General features: G+C 37.7%; 1 protein-coding gene across 1 annotated transcript in view; it reads right to left on the bottom strand.

The window, feature by feature from the left end:
* PRKG2 (protein kinase cGMP-dependent 2) overlaps window positions 1-23603 on the bottom strand; it is a 100817-nt gene that overhangs the window by 33302 nt on the left and 43912 nt on the right. The window contains exons 6-11 of the mRNA XM_003414127.4: window positions 15196-15273; window positions 13305-13399; window positions 9934-10002; window positions 5084-5182; window positions 3601-3754; window positions 1577-1713 (exon numbers count right to left, since the gene is read on the bottom strand). Coding sequence (XP_003414175.1) covers window positions 1577-1713; window positions 3601-3754; window positions 5084-5182; window positions 9934-10002; window positions 13305-13399; window positions 15196-15273 — 632 coding nt within the window. The remainder of the gene's footprint in view (window positions 1-1576; window positions 1714-3600; window positions 3755-5083; window positions 5183-9933; window positions 10003-13304; window positions 13400-15195; window positions 15274-23603) is intronic.

Below are 23603 nucleotides of genomic sequence, written 5' to 3'. Positions count from 1 at the left end.
ACTGAGAACAATACCTGTGGGGGAGGAAGGAAGCACGTTTGGGCAGAGGGAGAGTTAGGCTGTGATATAGTTGCAACAAAGGTGTCAGCCTCAAAGGGCTCTTCTGGGATACTCCCCTCCCCCATCAGCAAGTCATCATAAGCAGACTGTCCTTGGGGAGAGGGCATGATCATGGGCAGAGTGGTTCTCTTTGACTGAGACAATGGCCAGAGAGGGACTGAGCTCCAGCTCTCAGCTTGCAATGCTCCCCAAAACTGGGGGAATGAGAGACTCAGACATGAGGGGGATTGGGTGGGGCAGCACAAATCAAAATTGGGTAAAAACAGTTCCTGGGTCTTAATGATCAAGAGACTTGTCCCTCCCTAGCACCATGGCCAAGCTGAAGGAAAGAGCAGAGCAGCCATATCATGTACAGACAGAAAACAAAAACCAGTAAAATGCTCAGATTGTGGGCTCTGGAAACAAGCTGCCTGGCTTGGATCCCAGATCAGCCACTTACTAGCTATGTGCCTTCCGTTTTCTTATTGTACAATGGGGATAATCACAACCTCACTGATCTATTGGGAGGATCAAATGAATGATGAATAAACAGTTTAGAAGAGTGCCTGGCACATGTTAAGTTCTCAATAAATGCCATTAATATTTAGTCTTGATATTATTATTGTCTTGCTATATTCCAGCCTCTCTGCAAAGAACTGGGAAAAAGAAATGAATAACACCTAGTCCGTGCCCTGAAGTTGCTCATCATAGTTTGTTATTGATATATTGACAATGAAAGGGCATTTTGGGAACATAATTAATATAAAGGTAATTGAATGACTATTACCAGAATGCCTGAACTCAGACTTCTTTTTAAATCTGGAAAAGAAAAGGGGAGTGGGTGCCTGGGAATAAGGTTAGGCAGAAGAGTCAAGAAATTTGATGAAAAAATATAAATTTTATTCATTATAGGGGCACTTTACATCACCCAGAAATCACTAAAAGATATACGCTGGGGCATTAAGACATACATGAAAACATAAACTGGTTTACACTACTAGCAAATGAATTCACAAGTAAAGAGAGCTGTTACTTAGAATTATCTATACTTCTCCAAACTCTGGTGATAGCTACAGAAAGAACTATTAGGAGATGGATCTCATGGCATCTAAACATCCCTGGGACCACATTATGGTGCCCCTTGGCAGTCCACAGAGGCCCAAACACCATCTCCAGCAGAAATTCAACATTACCACACCCCCTGAGAAGTTTCTGGTGAATTCTTGCTCCACTACTCCCAAATTTTGCATTAGTTCTAGATCAAACACTCAGTTAAAATTATTCCATGAACATTTTTATGTTCACACTTCTCCCCTTCCCCCACGCCCACTTTCCTGAGGCTTACTTAAGAATAAAAACATCTGGAAAACTCCTGACCCCAGATCTCAAACTTCCATCATTTTAAGCACTATTGCTGTGACTGGAATGGAGAATTCAGAGCACGGCTTCCTCTCCCTCTTTTTCTGTCCTCTTGAAAGTAAACATTCAAAAGAAGGAACTAAAAACCCTGAGACCTGGAAGCCAAACGCTCACTTACTTTACGATGAATGGAGAACACAACTCTTCCAGGATCCTCTTCTCTGAATAGACATGTTCTTGCTGCTTAGTGTCAACTATGTGTCTCTTCCTTATACACTTCATAGCAAAGGCAACATTCTCATTTTTCACTTTAACCTACGTAAGAAACAGAAAGATCCTCAAAATTAACTTACCGGTAAAGATTTATAATATCTACATAAAACAGGTTAATTTATAAGAGTGAAATTTTTTCATATTTAAATGATATGTAAGCATTTAACCACTTATTCCTCTGAGAACTGATTCCCATTCAGGTAAGCACACCTCCAAAATAGTTCACAAATGTGGTTCTAAATTTTTTTATTAAACAAGGAGAAAAAAAAAAAAAACGTCTCTGGTTAAAAGACTTTGTTTAGAAATCTCTATTCAGTTTTGATTGTGTGACATGAAAAACTTTGACTGGAACTGCCAAAACATTGCTCTATCTTTCTTAATATTCATTTCTTTGATTTTCAAAACAAAACATATAAATCAAGCTCTATCTCAGCACTATCCAATATGGTAGCCACTAGTCCCATGAAGTTATTTAAATTTAAAGTAACTAAGATAAAAAATTCAGTTCCTCAGTCACACTGGCCACATTTCAAACCCTCAACAGCCACATGAAGCTGGTGGCCACCCTATTGCACAGCATAGATAGAGAACATTTCCATTAGCACAGAAAGCTCTATCAGAGAGCACTGCTCTAGAAGGATAATCAGACTTTTCCCTTAAAAGGAAATACAAATTTTAAAATTGGTATTTGTTCTGATAGGCTTCAAACTTCATTAAAAAAAAAAAAAACCAGTGCTGTCGAGTCGATTCCGACTCATAGCTCAAACTTCATTAGCAGACTATATTTGACAAGCAAATAGATTGTGTAGAAATGACTGTATCCCCCATTTTACTTCCATTGACTGTTAGTGTTGTCTACGATTTTTAAATCAATGGTGGAATTACTGCTTTAATTATTATTATCGAACTATAGAAAAAAAAAAAAAACAGATCTCAGCATTGTTCATTCAATCCTTTTGTCAAGATCTTTGGTGAAAATTACCACTGCAGATGGATACTGCCAGTGTCACTCCATATGGCACAAAAAACTTTATAAATATCTTTTGCACCCTTAAGAAACCATTTCCCCCCCCCTCAAACATTGGGGATGAAGTATTGACTAAGTGTGAAGTGTACTATCTGGAGTCTTCCCGCAGCATTTCAGATCTGCTTGTGTGCAGCCCCATCCAGCAGATGGAGGTGTCAACATAGTTCCGGGAGTTTAATGTACAGTGAATTGTTAAAAATCTGATGGGCAAAGAAGGGCTTGCTAATTGCCAAGACTGAAGAGCCATCTGCACCCAGGAAGGGTACAGATCTCCGTTTTACAGTTTCCTCAGAACACTTGGTCTGATAGTGCTACTTGTGCTGCTCTCTGGAAGTGGCTTATAAAGCTCAGAGAAGTGGTGATGTGGAAGATGTTGCGGAAATCAGGCCCCAAGCTCCCAGCTGTCCTGGTAAACACTATAGAAGGCTGCTTGTCAAGCTTCCTCATGCCCTCATCTTCTTTTCTGTGGTCTGATAGAAAATTTCGAGCAACCCAAAAATAGCATAATGAAAGCCAAATAAACCTACATAGACATGGTAAGTGAAGGTTAAGAGATTTAACTATAATATTAAAGATTTCATTTCTATGTCATTGCCACTTTTCTCTAGTGTATAGTAATGTGTCTTGAGTGTATGTATTACATATTCCAGTAATTATCATAAAAAACCTCAGAAAAAGTATGATGTAAGAAGCTTGAATCAGCAGCTGTATTATTAAAATTACAAGCGCAGACCTGTTACTATCCAAAAGACAGAGAGTAAAGTTTACTTTCTCAATTTCAGTTCAAAGTAAAGTTTTAGGTATTGATAACAATTCATTTATTCCTCTAAGATACACTGGAATTTAAAGCAAAACAAAAGTCAAAAGGCTTCTGTCAGATGCTTGAAACGTAAACCCCTTACAAGCTCAACTCTTCCGAACCCACCAACGCCCAGTGTTGCAATAATCTCAAGGTTCTGGAATGGGGATGATGAGGAAAATCTGGCCACCTTCTCCTTCAGCTGAATCATCTCCAGAGAGAGTGCTTTGGACAGCTTCCAGTTAGACATGGACCTCCTGTAGAAGAGATGGGACAATTTGTACGCACCCCTTAGTCAATCAAGGGTCACGCCATATATAAATTTCACTCTTAGAACGGTATTATTTTTGCCAGCAACTCCTGCCCATAATTGCCACAAAGGTATCTTTTGTAGATCAGATTCAAGCCCATCTGGGGGGAAAACAATAGAATATACAAACAGAAATGGGAACACCCCCCACCAAACACACAAAATAGACAAATGTCAAACTGAGTCAACGAGAGGTAAAATGGGTGAATTTTGTGGTATGTAAAATATACCTCAATAAAGCTTAAAAAAAAAAAAAGCACCAAAGAGAGAATGAGAGGGATTGAAACCAGAAAGCAATTCCCTTTGCTCCACAGAAAGGAGGATGTCACACTGAGAATCTTTGTTACAGTTGGCTATTTTTGTCAGATCTTGAAGCTTTCTGCGGCTGAATCAGAATAATCGCTTTGTGAAATATAAAAAGTACATTGATTACTTTATGTCCAAATACTGTTGTTTTGGATATCCATTTTTCACTTTTAATTAACTTTTACTGCTCTGGGTTATTTAGATAATCATAAATTGTTGTTACTGTGAAAGGCCTTCAGGATAAAAAATACACATTGTTCCTCGCAAAAAAAAAAAAAAAAACTTAAGAGGTTCTGACTGAATGCTCTAATTTAACTCTGACTTCAGATTTTTACAACTTCTGACTATGTAGCTTTGATAGTGCACATATGCTAAGTATTCACTCTACAAAACATGGCAAAAACTTTTCTAATAATTTTCATTTAAACAACTAGAGCTTTCTATCAAATAATTTTTTATTAGTGTCACAACATTTAGAGCCCTGCCCTCCCACCCCCACTCACATACAAACACATGCCCCTAGGCAATAGCTTGTATTTTCAAATAATTCTGACTGTATGCCTAGCTCTCTTCCCCCAATTAGAGTGAATGGGCTACTTTAGTAAATTGGCATTCCTGTTTGATTTCCATCAAAGACGAGCAAAAGAGGATTCTTTGTTTGTGAATTAATATTCCCTTGAGCTAAGTCACCAGACAAAACAAAGAGTTCCTTTCCCAACATCTCCTATCGGGAAGTTTCTCCCTAATGTTCCTACTCATCACACAGATGAAAGAGCTGACTACAGCTTAAAAACAAAAAACCATGCTAGTAGTTAACTATTGTCTTCTTTGCAGAAGAACAATGAAAATGAACTCCCCAAATTTTCTAGTGAAGGCACATTAAAGGTAACCACAAAGCAAATCACACCTCTTCCCCACTTCATGGGCTGTTGGAAGCCATATCTGGCTTAGGAAATATTCCATCACTTACTTCGCATGTCTTTTTTCATCATCACGGTTCAAGTTTGCCACATACCCCTCAAGGTATTTTTGGAGTTCTTCAAATGTCCCCACCGTTTGGTTGAATGTTCTAAAGAAATGAAATAAAATAAAAAGCTCTGTTCTGATAGGTACCATTTCACTTGATATTTTCTCTGAAGCTCAATAAAGACTACTTGTATGGTTACTCCAGCTGTGTAAATTGTTTTCCAATAGTCGATGGGATGTTAAAGTTGTCATAATATGTAGAGTAGTTATTTGTTGTTGTTAGCTGCTGAGTCAGCTCCCAACTCATGGTGACCCCATGCACAACAGAACTAAAGGCTGCCTATTCCTGCATCATCCTCATGATAGGTTTTGGATGGGACCATACAATCCATAGGGTTTTCACTGGCTGATTTTAGGAATCAATCTCTAAGCCTTTCTTCTTAGCCTGCCTTAGTCTGGAAGCTTGGCTGAAATCTGGTCAGCATCATCGCAACATGCAAGCTTCCACTGACAGATGGGCAGTGGTTGTGAGTGAGTTGTCCTGGACAGGAATTGAACCCAGGTTTCTGGCATGAAATGTGAAAATTCTACCACTGAACCTCCAATGTCTACCAGAATAGTTGTTAGAAGTCATATGCCAGTAACTGATTCTTTGAATTTATGAAAGCCAAGGGGATATCAGTGAGAAGAAAAAATATTTTTATGCCTGTGGTTCAAGTTTACCAACAACTGTGTCTTTTTTATTTATTTTCATTTTTTAAAGAAGATAGGGGAAAGAAAATAGTCTACGTGATCTGTTTACTAAATCAAAAGGTTACACAGAGCTTCCATTTTTTTTTTCTTATTTTGGTTAATTAAATTATATAAGTCATTTGTTTTAAAAATCAAAGATAAAATGTATCCCTTATCTCTCTTACTCATTTCACATTGCTTCCTAAGTAAACCCATCTTTTTCACCTTAGCTGAGTTGTTCTCTGTCTGAGGTTCAGCCATCTTCCCTTGACCTCCCTCACCCTTCAAAGATCACAGACTTGTGGTATGCCGACCTGAGCTTCCTGTCCCCCATCACAGTCCATTGTCTCTGGGAATTCTTACATGCTGCACTCTCCGTGAGAAAAAACAATCCCCTTCCTTACCAAAAAAATGTTTTTTCTTGGTTGTCTTTCCAATGCTTCCCCCATACCCACATCCTATAATCCGCCTTGATTTTTGATAATTAGGGTATTTCTTTTCCCTACTACAAAATAGTATGTTTCTTTAAAGTAGAGACCATGCTTTAATCACCCAAGTAATATCTTCAGCACCTTGTACATAGTAGAATGAAAGAATGAAACTTTACCTGCAAATGCCCTAAATAAGCTGGAGCCACCTAAATAGTGGACCGTGGTAACTTAACTGCCAGCCTAGTCCTGAAGACCACTGCTCACATTTAACTGGCTCCAATATCACTGCCTCTCTGTTTTTACATGGTTAAACATGTACTTCATGCTGTGCTAGGTATTTTCCATTTTCTCCTCCAGGTCTACTCTCTATTCTTTTCTATGCTGTTCTGTGGACTGACCGTTGTGGACTCTAGAGTCGCAAAATACAAAGCAGTATTACCATGGAATTTCTAATTTCCAGTAGGAAATTTTCAAGTAAAAAATAAATAATTCTGTACTTTGTTTTGTTTTTAAATATTCTGTGTTGTTGTAGTTAGTAGCCACTGAGCTGGCTCTAACTCATGGCAACTTTATGTATATATCAGAAATTGTGCCCATCTTCATGATCATGGTATATTTACTCTGTACTTCAGTACTATTTTATTTGCTATCAAATGAACTGAAGTATTTGTTGTAAACCATTTTTTTTAAATGTAGGTGTCACTTGTGCCATAAGTTCCTAAAAGTTCTTAGCTAACTAATCTTAAAGTCAAGTTTAAACAGCCATAGTATTCTAGCTACTCCATTCAAACGGCCTGTATTCATTTGGATGTTATAGTCTGGGGGTAACTAATAAGTCCCTTTGAGATTTGTCTCAACAATCAAATAATGATGGAAATGTCATAAATAATGCTTCCATTTGTTTAGAACTATTACCCTTTTCCACACTGTTTTACCATATTTTAAAAAATACAAAATATAGCTCAAACTTTAACTCTCCGTCTTGTAATGTATTCATTCTAAGCATTAGTTAAAATAATAAATCAGGAAAGAAAAAAAAAGTCATGAGCTTTCAGTCACTATATTTCATTGCAAAGATGGTGTCTTCTATTCTGCCAGCATTCAGTGAGCACTTCCTGTATGCCAATGACTATCTCAAATGCTGGCTCTGCAGCAGCTGTTGAGAAGACTGCCCTGGTGTCTGTACTCATGGGAATACAGATGTTAAATAAATCAATTAAATGAAGTGTGACTGATGATAAGAATATATATGGTATGCAAGGGGAGCATCCAGATTGTAAATTATAGCTAGGGTGATCATATAATTTATCATCCAAACTGGGACACTTCTGGAGTGAAATGGGGTGCCAATAATAAATATGTTGGGATAGCCAGAACTATCCCATGAACTCCTGGATATAGGTCACCCTAGTCATACCTGGATCCTCAGATTCCTTGGTTCATATAACAGATTCACATAAGTTTTTATGTCTCACCGTACTTAAGGCAATACCTTATACGTTAAAGGATCTCAACGATACACTTGCAGATTAATTAAACATTTTGCAATTATAAACTTCCAAATAATCTGCAAGCTACACAAAATAATTACATCCTTTCTCACAGATGATGAATACCAGAAACAGTACATAAGTATGTGATATATGTGATTACAATGACAAAAAAAATGAAAGAATTCTTCCTTTCTACCATATATTTAGTCCTTTTTAGTCCTAGTATTTTGGAGCAATTTATGTTACCACACAGCTAATGCTACTCAATGTACGCATGTATTTTTAAGGAACTATTATATACAAAAGAATGCATTATTTGGACAATATTGTACCAACATATTTTCCATTTGAGAGTTGGATCCAAAACTTAACTGTCCCCTGAACATACGTTGCACTATTGTAGTCCTGTAACTCTGCTTTTGAATTTTACTTCACGTGGAGTGCAGTCTATATTTTCTTTTTGCCTAGAAAAATTCTATTCATTTTTTTAAGCCCCAATTGCACACTTTAAAAAATAAATAAAAACCTTTTCCACTTTACTGCATAATGATTCCTTTTTTTACTGAACACATGCCATGTGAGCCAAAGACTCACAGTGGTAAGAATAATGGAATGAATCAGGAAACCTGGGCAGTAGCCCTGCTCCATCACAATGGTACAGTTGGGGCAATTCATTAGCCTATCTGTGACTAACTTTTTTTATCTGTAAGGGAGGGAATTAAAATAACTCTAAATTTTATTAAGAGCTTATGACGGTTAATTTTATGTATCAACTTGTCTAGGCTATGATTCCCAGTGGTTTGGCCAAATACTAGACTAGTTGCTTTTCCACAGTGAAATGTGATGGCATCTGATGTGATATAATCACCTACAATAATGCAATCTAATATAATGTAATCAACCAATCAGTTGAAAGGGGAGTTTCCTTAGGGTGTATTCTGCCTTCAGATTATAAATAGATATTTTGGAAGAACTTTCTCTATGTCATTGGTTCTGCTTTCTCTAGGGAATCACAACTAAGATACATTTATTGTTAACTTTTTAGGTATGTTAATGGTATTACGTATTCATTATGTATTATGTATTCAAAATAATACTTAGCTTTTAGAGATGCTGCACCAATATATAGATAGAAAAATTTTATGTTTAGAACTTGCTTGAAGACAGAATGTGGAAGGCAGAGAGTGGCAAAGGCACACAGATGAAGCCTGAGCTGATAATTGTTTAGCTTGCATCATGGGGTTCATGATCCTATTCTGTCTACTTTTGAATATGCTTGAAATTTTCTATAATACAAAATTTAAATAAAAACACTCTAAGGTTCTTTCCAACTCTAAACCTCTACGAATCTACTTTCAACAACTGTTGTATTCAATTAGCAGTCAACTGTATCTTCCCTTGTGATACCTGCTGCTTGCCATTTTGCCATATTTTTGTAATATTTCATATTAGTATGCCCTATTTCTTCAATTACAAGATGACTACTCTTAGGCAATGGTCTGGCCTTGAAAAGTTTGCATTTCTCTTATGCTAGGCTTTGAAAAGTTTGCATGTGTTTTGTTCTACCTAGTAAATAACCAACAAATGTTTAACCAATTAATGAAAGATCTAAGGGTTCAGATCCAAATATGGTTTCAAGTGAGTTAAGGGCATAAAATGACACTTATTCTGAAAAATACTCTAAGCCATTTAGAGATTAAAATTGATACACATCACTTTGCAAATCACCACAGATGTTAAATTAAAACTTATCTGGGTATATATACAGTTAAAGAATATTTTATAGTCTGCCTGAGAGAGATAGGTTTTCTTCAAAAAATTTTCTGACTGATTAGGGCATTTTAGAAATAAACTGTCAAACTCTTCACTATGTTGTGTGGAGAGAAAATCCATAAGGGCACTAATAAGCTTATTTCTCTGAAAGATGCAGAATGTAAATCAGCCTATTACTGATATTTATGTACAAACTTTGCACACAAAATATTGAGCCTGGCAGCGTCTGCCACTGCCTCAGACAGAATCAGATCAGAAGGCCTGGTTTCTCCCCATGAATTTTAATAGAATGTACTTGCAGCTGAGGATTGGCCAACGTTTCCTAGTGGTGATAAGTGAGAAGACAGATCGTCCCTGGGAGTAACAGAAGGCCAGGACTGCAAAGGTGGTGTAGTCGGCCTTCCTGACAACATCAGTGTACTCACTCTCGGTCAATAACCAGGCACGCGACATCATTTTCTTCAGCAATAATGTTAGCTGACCTGACATCATCACTGCAGAAAAAATCAGAAAGGTCAATTTTCACTATGGTTAGAAATTAAGCAGCCATTGGTTAAGGAATGTCCCTTTGTATGAAGCACTATCACGTAATCCTCCCACAGACTATTCTTTTTCAAAACCATGATTTATACTCATTCTCTTGCCCATAAAAAGGATTTGAAATGTGTTCCAATAAAGTTTATGTACATAGGACTTAAGAGGATATAATTGTACTGGGACCAGAGAGCAATCAGTGACTGCAATTGAGTATGAAATCTAGTTTTAGCTTTGTTTTGGCCAAAATAAAATAGCTCTCATCTGATCTAAGTAATGAGGCAAAATATTATTATGAAAGTAACTGCTCACGGAAATGTATTGGAAAAAAAATTCAAATAATGAACATATGACAACCCATCCAATAACAAATGCCAAAGAAAGTGTTTTTAGTGCTGTATCACCCAACTAGGAGCTCTGGTAGTACCGTGATTAATCGCTCAGCTGCCAACTGAAAGGGCAGCAGTTTGAAGTCACCAGCCACTCCACAGGAGAAGGATGTGGCAGTTCGCTTCCGTAAAGATTCACAGTATTGGAAACCCTATGGGGCAGTTCTACTCTATCCTATACGGCGCTCTGAGTCAGAATCAACTTAATGGCAATGAGTTTGGTTTAGTCATCACCCAATTAATTAAACGAATACTAAAATACCTTTATTTCATAGAGTTTTGGATGCACATTTTCTATTAAAACCACTGAAGTTAGAGCATGTCTTACAGTTGATGTCTTACATTTAATGAGCAGCATTTTCTTCTTTCCTTGAGGGTACATGATGTAATGATGCATCTTACTATTGATGGTATCTTAGATATGATGCATTATGGTATATGATCTAATGATTATAAATCTAATTACTTAATGAATACCAATGGGTCAAGCACTGGGTAAAAGTATTTCCTTAGAGACATTTACTTGTACACCCTGGTGACGTAGTAGTTAAGTGCTACAGCTGCTAACCAAAAGGTCGGCAGTTTGAATCCACCAGGCACTCCTTGGAAACTATGGGGCAGTTCTACTGTGTCCAATAGGGTCGCTATGAGTCGGAATCGACTCGACGGCAGTGAGTTTCGTTTTTTTAAATTGTTGTTGCTGTTAGGCGCCTCCGAGTCAATGCATAAACTAAAGACACTAAAAAAGATACACCCCTATGGTACCCAGTGCTATGAAGTTCATTTAAGGTGACCCTGGAATATCAAGCATACCATAGAGTTGTAAACATCAGAACTTCTCTAAGAAACTTCAATAAAAATGGTATCATACAAGTATAGTTCCTCATCTTCCCTTAGTGGTGTGACAGGGAAAACTTCAACACCCCATCTCTACCATTCTGAAAAACTCCCCTTGCCACAGAGCCAACATCCAGAGACCTCCCCTCTAAGTTTACAGGGTCCTTGTTAGAAGAAATTGGTGAAAATACTGATGTGTCATGGGCTTTCTGAGTTGGTAGCAGGGTAGTTTGTACTCATTTTGTGAATGTGTACATAGATATAATATTTAATTGTGGGTCAACTATTTGATTTGTGAATTCAGGAAAAGAAAAGGGGTATGGTATTCCTTTTACTTGTCAGTGTCATGATGTTGACTGGGAATATTCTAGGCATTACACTTCACAAGTATTAGATGTTTATAAATACTCTTATCTTCCTTTCATAATAACTTCCTGAGTGCTCACAAAATTCTAAAAGAACTCCCAGGACTACTTAGTGGCAAGTCAGAAATACACAGAATTTAAGGAGTATTCAGCCACAGTCAGTGGCCCTGAAAAGTGATAGCATAAATGCATAAAAATATCAATATCCAACTTTCCTTCTCATAGATCTTAACTTTATGGTTTTAAAAGGTTTTGGGAGTTGAGTGTCTACATTATACACAAATTCCTATGTTTCTTATGGGAAAACACTATAATTGGCTAGCTGCTACATACAGGCATAAATGGAGCAGATCCAGCAAAACCAGATAGTATATTTCCTTTTTGAGAGCTGTTTTGACTCTAAAGTGCCTTTATAAATTTCTAGTGCACTTTTAAACTTTAGTAGATTTGCTTGGAGGTATGAGAAAAATAACATAAATGTTAAGAAAGAATACACTGAAGTATTGACATTTTGGATAATGACATCCCTTACTTATGTTGCATGAACATATTCATAGTCTGTGACAAAGAAATAAACAAAAAAAGAAAAAACAATTTCCCTATTATTGAAACAAGTTCATTGCCAGCTAGAAAATGAGAAAAAAACATTCAGCTTGTCTTTAAATTCCATGTTTAAATTGTTTACATATTATCTATAACTTAACTCATTGAATTTTAGTTTTTTTTTTTTTTAATAAGAGCTTTATGATCTTAAATAATCAAATATGCCTTCAGGTAATTTATGAATACTTCTTCTTTGCTCTGTACCTATGTAAATCTGACATACAAATCAGCAGACAAAAGTCAAGGGGAAGATACATGAGCAGAAATACTTTTTTTTATAAACACAAATTGGAAATAAAAAGGTTTAGTCACAACATAGATTTTAAGTGATTTCTTAACAAATGTCAAGTTTTCATTTAAAAACATTATACCAAAAAAAGGTGTGTTGCCCCAGGCTTTAATTTTATCTTTTATAAAATTATTCATATTTAGGAAAATTAATTTCTTCAGATTTAAGGTTTTTTCCTGAGTTACAGGAAGTACGAAGTATCTTGTAAGCTATTTTATTTTCCTTTAAAAATATTTCTTCTGTACACTGAATGAAAGAAAAGAAGCCTGAGATTCAGGTAGAAATTTCAAATGCAGTATTCTGAGGTATTTCTAAAAGCTTGCAATATGAACTGATAAAAATTCTTAAGAAAATATTTTTCTTGTATGATGATTTAAAAACATCCAAAATATGTAAAGTCATTACTTGATGAAAAAGAAAGAAGAAAACTCTAAACAGGGCAATATTCCAAACCTTGGAGACTTAAAAAAAAAAAAAAGTCAATCGCAAGTAGAAAGTATAGCTTTTACATCTTTAATCTCTTTCTCTGACTTTATATAAACTAAAATTTGTAACAGCAATTTAATTTTCAATATCAAACTTAACATTTTCCAATTTAACTTTCCTGTGTGAAGTTAGCATAGTTATTTTCTGCATAAAAAATATATTAAAAATTATTTAAATTCTTGGATACTGGTCACTATTAGTTTGGTGGCTCAATTTAGCAACTCTATGAATAGTTTCATATGCAAAGCAATCAGAGGATTATTTAATCATGGTATATAAATTCATAGATTCACCTGATAAGAGCTTTTTCTCCAAAGTATTCTCCTTTCTGTAATACTTTTATCAGTTGTGGCTGCTCATGGCCTTCTGTACTCTGTGTGACTTTCACCTAAGCAATGTTAAACAATCCAAAAAAAAAGGGGGGGGGGAGGTGGAAAAAGAAGAAAGAGAAACTGAACATATATCCATTCAACCAAATCCTTCAATCTATATAAACTTGACTGAATAAGGACGGGATCAGGCAGTCTCTGAGTCTCTGCTGTAATTGTGCAGTAGTTAGGACAATCTAACTACACTCGGCTCACTTTGATGGACATGGTAAACCCTGTCATTTAACATGATCGAATGACTCAACCCTCTGAAAGGGCAACATTCTCCATTCAAACCACACCTCCCAAAGTCAAATTCATATGTGAATCCAGTGATTCCTTCTTAGGGATCCTCAAAGCAAATAATAATTGTCCCATGGGAACTTACATTATTTCAGAAAGTCTAATACAGATGGCAAATTAATCAAGGATATGGAGCCCTGGTGGTGCAGTGGTTAAGTGTTTGGCTGCTAACCAAAAGGTGGGCAGTTCGAAACCACCAGCCACTCCTTGGAAACCCTATGGGGCAGTTCTACTCTGTCCTATAGGGTCGCTATGAATCAGAATTGACTCAATGGCAATTTTTTTTCTTCGGATCAGGAGTCTTTAACCTGGTGTCCAGAATGACTCCCTAAAGCCTATATACATCCTAAAACTGAACACAAAACATGAATATGGAGGGGGATCCACAATTTTCATGAGTGTCTCAAGGTGGTCCATGGCCCATTTAACAACATCCATGGCAGAGGTAAACAAAAACTTCAATATTCCTTTTTGGGGTCTGGAAATATTCCAGTTCAGCATGATAACCAGGGTACCTTCATGCCGATTAGAAATTCTGATTGGCATTTATACATATCACAATGAATTAAAGAAAAATAATAATAAATGCAATTTGTTTATTACCCAAAATTCTTTCAAATCATGGGGTCTAGGCTGAGGAGAAACATAAGAAGTTATTCTGAGTGTTGAAGAGTTTAGGAGGTTTGAAACTATTTTGTTAAAATTTTCCTTCACTGGGGACCCAGTTCAAAGTTCAGCCACAAACTAGTTTACAAAAGGCAGTGTCTGGCTCCGATAATAAACTCTTCCGTGAAAAAAAGAGTGTATGTTAAAAATCCAACAGTTTATAGAGGCACAGGCGCTCAAGAATTTACTCTTTCCTTCAATATTTCACAAATGCCTTTTCTTATCTTTGAAAAACATGGTCAGGGGCCAACATAGGAACCACTGGCAATATGTTTTCCACTCAAGTCTTAGGTAAAGAAAAAGACCTATTGTATATATTAGAATCACATTTATATGAGCACCTAAATCAACTTGAGTTTTGTGTATGAATTAAAGTTCTGAGCCATATTGGTTCTACAGTTCAATGTCTAACTATTACTGTCCTCATTTATTGAATTCACTTAGTAGAGAGAACTCCTTCACCCACTGGTTGTCATATCTGCTAGACGGGAAGATGTTCCAGGCCTGATCCTGGGCCCTTGACCTGACTGAGAATCATGCATTCATAACTAGAAGGGACCTTAGAAATAACGGTCAATTTATATACAATGAAGCGGGTTCAGAGAAAGTCAAATGACTTACCTAATGTCACTAAGAAGTTATTGTCTCAGCTGGAACCCATTATAGGTCTCCTGTGCCCTCAAACCCAGCGCTCAGCCCAAACCCTATGGAACTCTTCTGATACAAGCTCCTTTACTGGTTCAATGCAGAGGACATCTTAGGTCACAATGCAGAGCATTGTTGCGTTTGTGACAAACTGAAAACATTTTTTCTGATTTACTTCAAGTAAGCTTTAGTCAATATTTACCTTTCCTTTTGCTAAAATGTAAAAGGTACTTCCTTCCTCCCCCTCTCTAATGATGTAATCTCCTTTGTCGTAGTATTCCTATTGGGATAAAAAAGAAAGGAAATGTTAGATTAAGGGGAGACATAAATGAAATGAAACTTCTTGGGTCTTTGAAATGAGTGTCCCACACCTATTTCTTTTATTTTATGCTTGTTTTAACTCTATGCTTTTCTTACACTGCACTCATAAACTGTGGAAAAGTATGGAGACTTTTGCTTTATCATCTGCAATTATGTTCCTCTTCTGTAGGAAAAAAAAAAAAAAATTCACCTGGAATACTGGATTTCAGGCCTGGAGACCTATGCCATGAAGGGAAATAAGAGCAAAGCAAAAATCACAGGTGGGACTTTCTCCTAAATAATCTAAATATAAAATGTATAGTGACCTGGAACAATCTGGGAAATGTATCTGTCGCTGTTGCTGTTGTTAGTTGCCATACAGAGGATTCAAATTCATGGTGACCCCATATGTTTCAGCGTAGAACTTGCTCCATAAGGTTTTCAAGGCTGTGGCCTTTCAGAAGCAGATTGCCAGGTCTATGTTCCAAGGCACCTCTGGGTGGGTTCGAACTACCAACCTTTCAGCTAGTAGGAGAGTGCTTAATTATTTGCGCTACCCAGGGACTCCTGAAAAATGTGTCTAGAGCTTAGAAGAAAAACAATTATCTAATAAGTTGACAATATAATTCCCAACAGATATTAGTAACGCATTAGCTCAATTTCTAATTCCTTGAAGAGCCCTGCTCTTACTTTGCAAAGATTTGTCGTAATAAAAAAGCAACATTAGAATTTTTTACATGTAAATTCTGTTCTTTAAAGTATGTTTACCATCATAAAATCTCAAATTATCGCTTATTTCTTTTTATTTATTAACATGTTTCCCTCTTATACGTTTGTGTGATTAGAAAATCCTTGGGCAGGGAAAAGTCATTTATCTACTTGCAGACCGAAAGAGCAATTCAGTATTTTAGGACACAAACGATGGATTAAACTGTCCTCCTCCACTTCACTTTAATTTGATCTTGTCTTAAAGTCATAGAACTAAAACAGATCTCTTAATTATTTATGGAAACAGAAACGTGTTTAACTTTTTTTTTTAAAGGCATCTTTGTTTTTCTTTTAGACTTGAAAATCAATTCCAAACTAGACCACTTTTGTGTCAATTTCCAGTCACTTTTAGGTCATTTACTCTTAAAAAACCTGTTTACATTACTTTGAAGCAAAGCAGATCCAGATTCAAATCCCAGTTCTGCCACTTTCTAACTGTGTATATCACAGTTGTGAATTTCACTTTCATCATTCCATCAAATTCACATAAGACCGTTTACCTTCAAAGATTTAGAGAGGATAAGTGTATTTGTTTCCCATTGCTGCCAGAACAAATTACCACCAAACAAATGGTTTAAAACAGCAACCATTGGTTATCTCAGTTTCTGTTTGTCAAAAGTCCAGGTCGTGTGATCAACTGGGTTTCTCTGTTTAGGCTCTCTTAAGCTGAAATCAAGTATCCTCAGAGCTGAGTTCCTCTCTAGAGATTCAGAAAGGATCCACTTCCAAGCTCATTCAGACTATTAACTGAATTCACTTGCTTACAGTTTTAAGATAAAACCTGTTTCCTTACTAGCTGTTAGCTAGCGGCCACCCCTAGCTTCTAGAGGCTTCTCTCTCGCCCTTGCACACACACCGCTCCCTATAGCTGAAAGCCAACAATGGTACATTGAATTTTCTCATGCTTAGAATCTCTGACTTCTGCTTCACTTCCCTGAATCCAGCCTGAGAAAATTTTCCTTTTTTAAGGGCTCATGTAATTATATTCAGCCCACCTAGGTAACCCAGGATAATCTCTGTATAACCTTAATTACATCTGCAAAGTCCCCTTGGCCATGTGATTTAACATATTCACAAATCCCAGAGATTAGGGCACCGACATTTTGAGGGAGCCATTCTGCCTACCACAATAAGCCATTAAAGATGATTTTTCTCTTTTTTTAGTTTATGAGAGTCTGAAACACAGTAAAATGCAATTAATGATTACCATGTCAAGGAGGAAAAGACCGTTTGGTTTTACTGTTACTTAAATCTTTTGAACCTCAGTTTCCTTTTCTGTAAAATTAAGATTTTTTATTACCTACCACACCACATCTAATGCTGGACTAGGTGAGATAGGGTATCTAAGGGGCCTGATGGCACATATTGTACATACCAAGCAACTGATAACTGTTAATTTCTGTGCAAAGGATTGCTAGCTGCCCATCACAATCTTCCACAGTAATATATGGCTGCCCCGGTAAATCACATTCCCCAGGCTCCCCGCTTTTGGCTGCACCCATGTGACTAAGATCTAACAGAATATGAGCAGAGTGATGTGTGCTACGTCCAGGCCATGCTCATTTACTCTTTCAGGTATGTGTCAACACACTTTCCCCTCCCCATTGCAATGGTGTGACCCAGTGGGACCGTGGAAGCCACATGTTGAAAATGATACAATTTGAGTTCCTGACTGGTTGTACGGAGCCAACTGGGACCATTTTGCTTGTGAACAAGAGATAAACTTCTATTTTATTTGAACAATAATATTTTGGGTGTTGTGATCTTTTTTTTTTTTTTTTTTGTAATCACAATTTGCTTACTCCAATTCTTTTTGTGTGTGTGTGTGCTTTAAGTGAAAGTTTACAAATCAAGTCAGTCTCTCATACAAAAAGTTATACACACCTTGCTATGTACTCCTAGCTGCTCTCCCCCTAATGAGACAGCACATGCCTCCTCTCCACCCTGTATTCCCTGTGTCCATTCAACCACCTGCTGTCCTCTACTTCTTTCTCATCTCACCTCCGGACAGGAGTTGCCCGCATAGTCTCATATGTCTACTTGAGCCAAGAACCACACTCCTCACCAGTATCATTATCTTATAGTCCAGTCCAATCCCTGTCTGAAGAGTTGGCTTTGGGAATGGTGCCAGTCTTAGGCTAACAAGGGGTCCAGGGACTATTACCTCCAGGGTCCCTCTAGTCTCAGTCAGATCATTAAGCCTGGTCTTTTTACGAGAATTTAAGATCTGCATCCCACTGTTCTCCTTCATCAGGGATTCTCTGATGTGTTCCCTGTCAGGGCAGTGATCGGGGGTAGCTGGGCACTGTCTAGTTCTTCTTGCTTCAGGCTTATGTAGTCTGTGGTTTATGTGGCCCTTTCTGTCTCTTCGACTTGTCTTTTACCATGTCTCTGGTGTTCTTCATTCTCCTTTGCTCCAACTCCAATTCTTTTTATTCTTTCTCAATTTAGCTTTATCACAAACCTCTGCTATATAAACCAGCTCCTGTTGAGTTTATTCCTAATCCTGATGACCCCATGTGTTGCAGAGTAGAACTGTACTTCATAAGGTTTTCTTGGCTGTGACCTTTCTGAAGCAGATTTCCAGGCCTTTCTTCTGAGGCATCTCTGGGTGGCTTCGAACCACCAACCTTTTGGTTAGTAACTGAACACTTAAACATTTGTGCCAAGCAGGGATTCCTACCATTGCTATATACAAGCTTGACTTTAGAGTTGACATGACTCTGCCCTTTGTAGGTTAAGTCAGTGAGTGACCAAGATCACACAGCCCAAGGGTCTTCATTATGTATCTAATGTTCCATTTTCTTTACTAAAACTGCTGACGTTGTGTGAATATTTCTGTTTTAGACAGTCTGCTCTTCAGTTCCTCATGTTCCCATCTCAATCTCAATCTCCAAATAGAGCAGAAGGGAAATGAAAAATTATTGAAGTGCTGCTAGGCTGTTCTTCAGTTATTATGAAGCCTTGGATGTGGGCAGGGGCATGGTTTTAATTCCTGTCAACCAGATAAGTTAAAGAAGGGGGAAAGCTTGAAAAGGAACACTGAGAAAGAGCTTTGTTGTTTCTTAAGGGCTGACCTTCCTAATGGTACTTTTCCCAGAGATGGTTCTTTGTCACCCAAAGCCATGAGCGGAATATAAATAATACCGCCCAGTATGTTGACAGTAACTCCACAGATCAGAAAAGGCTGTAGAAATAGGTCAGACCAAAAATATATAGTGGTAAGTACTGGCTGTGGTGCTAGACTGGACAGTATTTGTCAAGTGGGGAGTGCAGCCAGTCTAGCCGTGGTGGTCACCAAGACTAAAAAGAGAAATCCAAATAGTGTGGTTATTGTCCTTGTGGTCACAGTGCAAAGGGGTGCCTCAGAGAACCACGGAGCCATAGGCCCTATCTTGTAGAGCGATGGTTTCCAAGCATCTTGACTCTGACCAACAGTAAGAAATACATTTTACGTGTCCACACAACACATATATGTGGACATGCACACATACAGACATTTATCTAAAAGTGAAAAACATTTTTAAAACAATACTTAATACTCCGATGTAAAAAAACACTCCTCCAAATCAGTGTCATGACCCATTAGTGAGTTGTGACCCACAATCTGAAAAACATGTCCTAAAAGATGTCTAGAAACCTTAAGAGTAGTCACTTAGTGCAGGACTAGAAGAAAATCAGTTCCAGGGTAGACTGAGAAGCAGAGGTCAGAAGAAAACTATACAACTGGGCAGTAGCTGCAAAAGATGGAAACATTTTTCACTGTAAAGGAAATGCTTGCTCTATGATAATCAGATACAGAGCAAAATGTGAGAGCCTTCGTGCCTAGGAATACAATATATGAGACCAGAAGAAAAACCTAAGGAGGCAATGGAAGCTAAGGAGAAAGAAACAAGGCTAAGAGATCCATAAAGTCTTTAGTTTGTGGCTAGCAGCCTTCATGACAAAGGAGTGATGACATACAGACTTATGACACACCACAAACACACTTCCATGCATCATGGGACTACACACCTAAGTCCATTGTTTTTGAAACATTGTTTATAGTTATTTTGGCTTGTACCAGTTATTTTTTGATTTCCAAAGTACAAAGTGTAAATGTTTTAATATAGAAAATTTCAAGCAAACACTCCTGGATCAGGTGTATCTTATCAACCATTTAGACATAATTTAATACTAGCTGTGATTTGTTATTCCCAAGGAATCAGGTCTTACAAGATGCAACCCAATAGAAATTACTCCTATTTAAGTGAGCCAGTTCTACAGAATTCTATAATTTAAACATTGAAATAGACCCTAGTGAGTAGCTGACTCTGCCCCCCCTCCCCCCCCCCTTATTTTGTAAATGAGGAGACACGAATGCCCACCACAGTTAATTGACAGCTGTTAGTGATAGAGGCAGGACCACAAACCCTAATCTCTAGACTTTGGACTAGTGAACTTTCTACACCACCTGGCTGCCACACTTTAACTAATTGGTCCATAAACTGTGGCAAAACCCACAGTTATCTCAACTTTCTTAGGGCTCTGGATATAATCATTAAAACGAGAAAAACACTCTGGCTTATGCAAGTGATAGTACCCATTGCCATGGAGTCGATTCCGAGTTATAGCAACCCTAGAGAACAGAGTAGGATTGCCCCATAGGGTTTCCAAGGAGCAGCTGGTGGATTTGAACTGCCAACTCTTTGGTTAGCAGCCAAGCTCTTAACCACTGAGCCACCAGGGCTCCTGAAAATGATAGATAGTAGGGACCAGAAATGAAGACTAGGCTTTTAAAAAATGATTAAAAATGGAAAATTCCTAAAGTAAGAGGCAGGCTGTGACACTGAATATATGTATTCTATTCATAATTTTCACAGTGGCTGCAACAATGGGCTCAAGCATAAGGACTGTGAGGATAGCGCAGGACTAGGCAGTGTTTCGTTCTGTTGTATACAGGGTCTCTATGAGTCGGAACTGACTTAACAGCACCTAACAACAACATTCATAATTTTACAGTGGTTGTCAGGCTTTAATGAGCATAAGAATTGCATAGTTAAAACGTTAAAATGTGGACTTCTCAGCCTCTGATCCAGAATTTCTGATTCAGTAAGCGTGGGGTGGTAACTGGGAATCTGCCTTTTAACAAGCACCACAGGTGATCTGAATAAGGAAAAGAACATTCCATACTACTCTCCCGGCCCCGCCTCCACCCCCATTACACCTCTGGCTTCATGAAAGATGGCATGTCAGAGTCACAGTGCAGAGGGCCACTGGGTCAAATAACAAAGCTCTCCAACAAAGAGCTAAGTGACATTGTGATCAATCACGATGTTTGTAGTTCAGGGATGCAGTCAAACCCCAAGCTTCCTGGATTGATCACTGTGTGTGGGAGCACAGACCCCTTCCACCCTTCTCTTGTGCGGGGCACAACTGCCAGGTGCATTAGTCACATGACCGTTTTCATTACCATTAATAGTTACGCTACACTCTGAGTCTGTGTCATGCATTATGATTTTCATTAGTTAATTCTTAAAGTATTCCAGTGAGTGCATGGGTATTATTCCCACTCTCATTTTTCCACTGGAACATGAGAAGAGGCTTAAAGGCGATGTCTGCATCCAGAACTGAATGTTCTGGGTAATTTAAGCTAAAGCAAGAAATGCTATTGGAATACTGCGCAATCAGGGCTATTTGGTTTAGGAGTTTAACAGACTAGCCTTAACAAACACATCAGATCAACTCAACTGCTTGTTGATGAGAAATTCTGATCTCCACCCCCTACACACACACACACACACACACACACACACACACACACACCCCCAAGCAAAGAACTCCCAAATCAACTCCTAAACAGCATGACAGATTTAGCCTGTTTTTCTCAAAGATTATGGAGCCAGTTTGTAGGACAGCTGGTCCTAGGTCTCGGCGTGTGCTCTGTCATAGTTTCGATGCATTAGTGATTGACTGTTGTCAGGGGCATGTTGACGGGTCATTAGTCCAAGTTCTGCCGGGAAGTTATGTGCTCCCCCTGTAGCTAAGTGGATTCCATTACTCCCTTGCTAATTACTTTCGCATTTGAGAATTTTCACACGTTACAGAGACAGGTTTGTTTGCCAGGTATGAATAAAGAACCCTTTATAAACTGTGCTGCTGTCCACAAATGCTGAGATATAATAAAGCCTTTCTTGGGTGTTTTAAAAGATGAGACTTTCTAACTTGAATTGTATGTTAATTAATACTGGATTTGAGTCCCCCCCCCCATATATTCTGCAGCTATTGCCTGTAGCTGCTATAAATATGTCTTATTTACCATTCGTTTTTAATAATACTAAATTTTAATATTTGCTGTCAGCATGGAATTCCCCTCTGGTGAATCTACTCTATTAGTATTATATTAAAAACAGATTTCCTCAGTTAACAAAAAAATATAGGGCCTCTCCAGTTTAAAAAGAAAAAAATAACCACTCTCAGGAATTGGGATGAATTATTAATTTGTAACATCTGTGATTGGGTTATGTTACATTGGGGCAAATCCCAAGAGATGCAGGGCAAGCAGCCCTCTTGAAAATGACTTCATATCTGAACCTCCTGGGGACACAAGGCCAGGCACTGTGTCATCATGGCCTGTCCTTGATAAACAGCTGGATGAGTTCCATGAATTGTAAAAGGAAACATGACTGGTGTCACTTACACTTAAGGATAAAACGATCTGTGCTCCCTTCTCAACAGATAGTAGTTTACGTTGTATATTGTGATTGACAGAGACACGAATCTGTCAACAATCAGGCTTGCAGGGGTTTTTTGCTTTGCTTTGTTTTCCTCCCACTGAGAAAAGCTTTATAAAAGCTGAAAGTCTAGATGTGACTCCTTTACTACTATTTCTCAACTCCTTTATATTCTGTAAAAGCCATTTTGTTTCAATAAAATTGACGCACCCCCCAAAAAGTTAGAGAGAGGTTATCGGCTTTGAATTTTAATCTCTGAGATCTGAAGAGGTTTTCAAATAATGCATATAATTAGAATCTATAGTGCCTGTCGTAAAAGCATTATTCACGAAAAGACTTGACTAGTCTTGGACTGGAACCAACCATCTGGGTGATGCCTCAAATGAGTTTCTGAACACATTCCAATATGCTTTTTCCCCTAGCTGTTAAAATAGGTAAAGGGCCTGTTAAATGCATCCTGTTTTTTGTTTGTTTTTTTTTTTAATATATTTTCATTACCAAAAGTGTTCAAGCATGGAATGTTTCATAGCCTGGTTCAGAGGCCTGTCACCAACAACACTAACCTACCTTGTCTCTACTCCACTTCCCTAACTATATACCACTAACTACTATGAAAACTCTGTAAGGGGTTGTGAGTTAACTGTAGAAAATCAAATGCTTCTTGAGTGCATCAGATTAGTTTTTACCAAATGTACTAAAAATATTAAAATATGTAAATCAAATTTCTCTTTACACACGCAAATCCAATTTCTTTTTACACATTTCAAGAGTCCCTAAACCCATCCTAGTCCCTTAATTCAGTGCGACTTGGTCTGAAGTATCTCAAAAT

The sequence above is a fragment of the Loxodonta africana genome, chromosome 5 (assembly GCF_030014295.1).
Source record: "Loxodonta africana isolate mLoxAfr1 chromosome 5, mLoxAfr1.hap2, whole genome shotgun sequence".
Taxonomy (NCBI): Eukaryota; Metazoa; Chordata; class Mammalia; order Proboscidea; family Elephantidae; genus Loxodonta; species Loxodonta africana.
The sequence above is the reverse complement of the archived record's forward strand: the minus strand, read 5'-3'. Positions and strand labels throughout refer to the sequence as shown.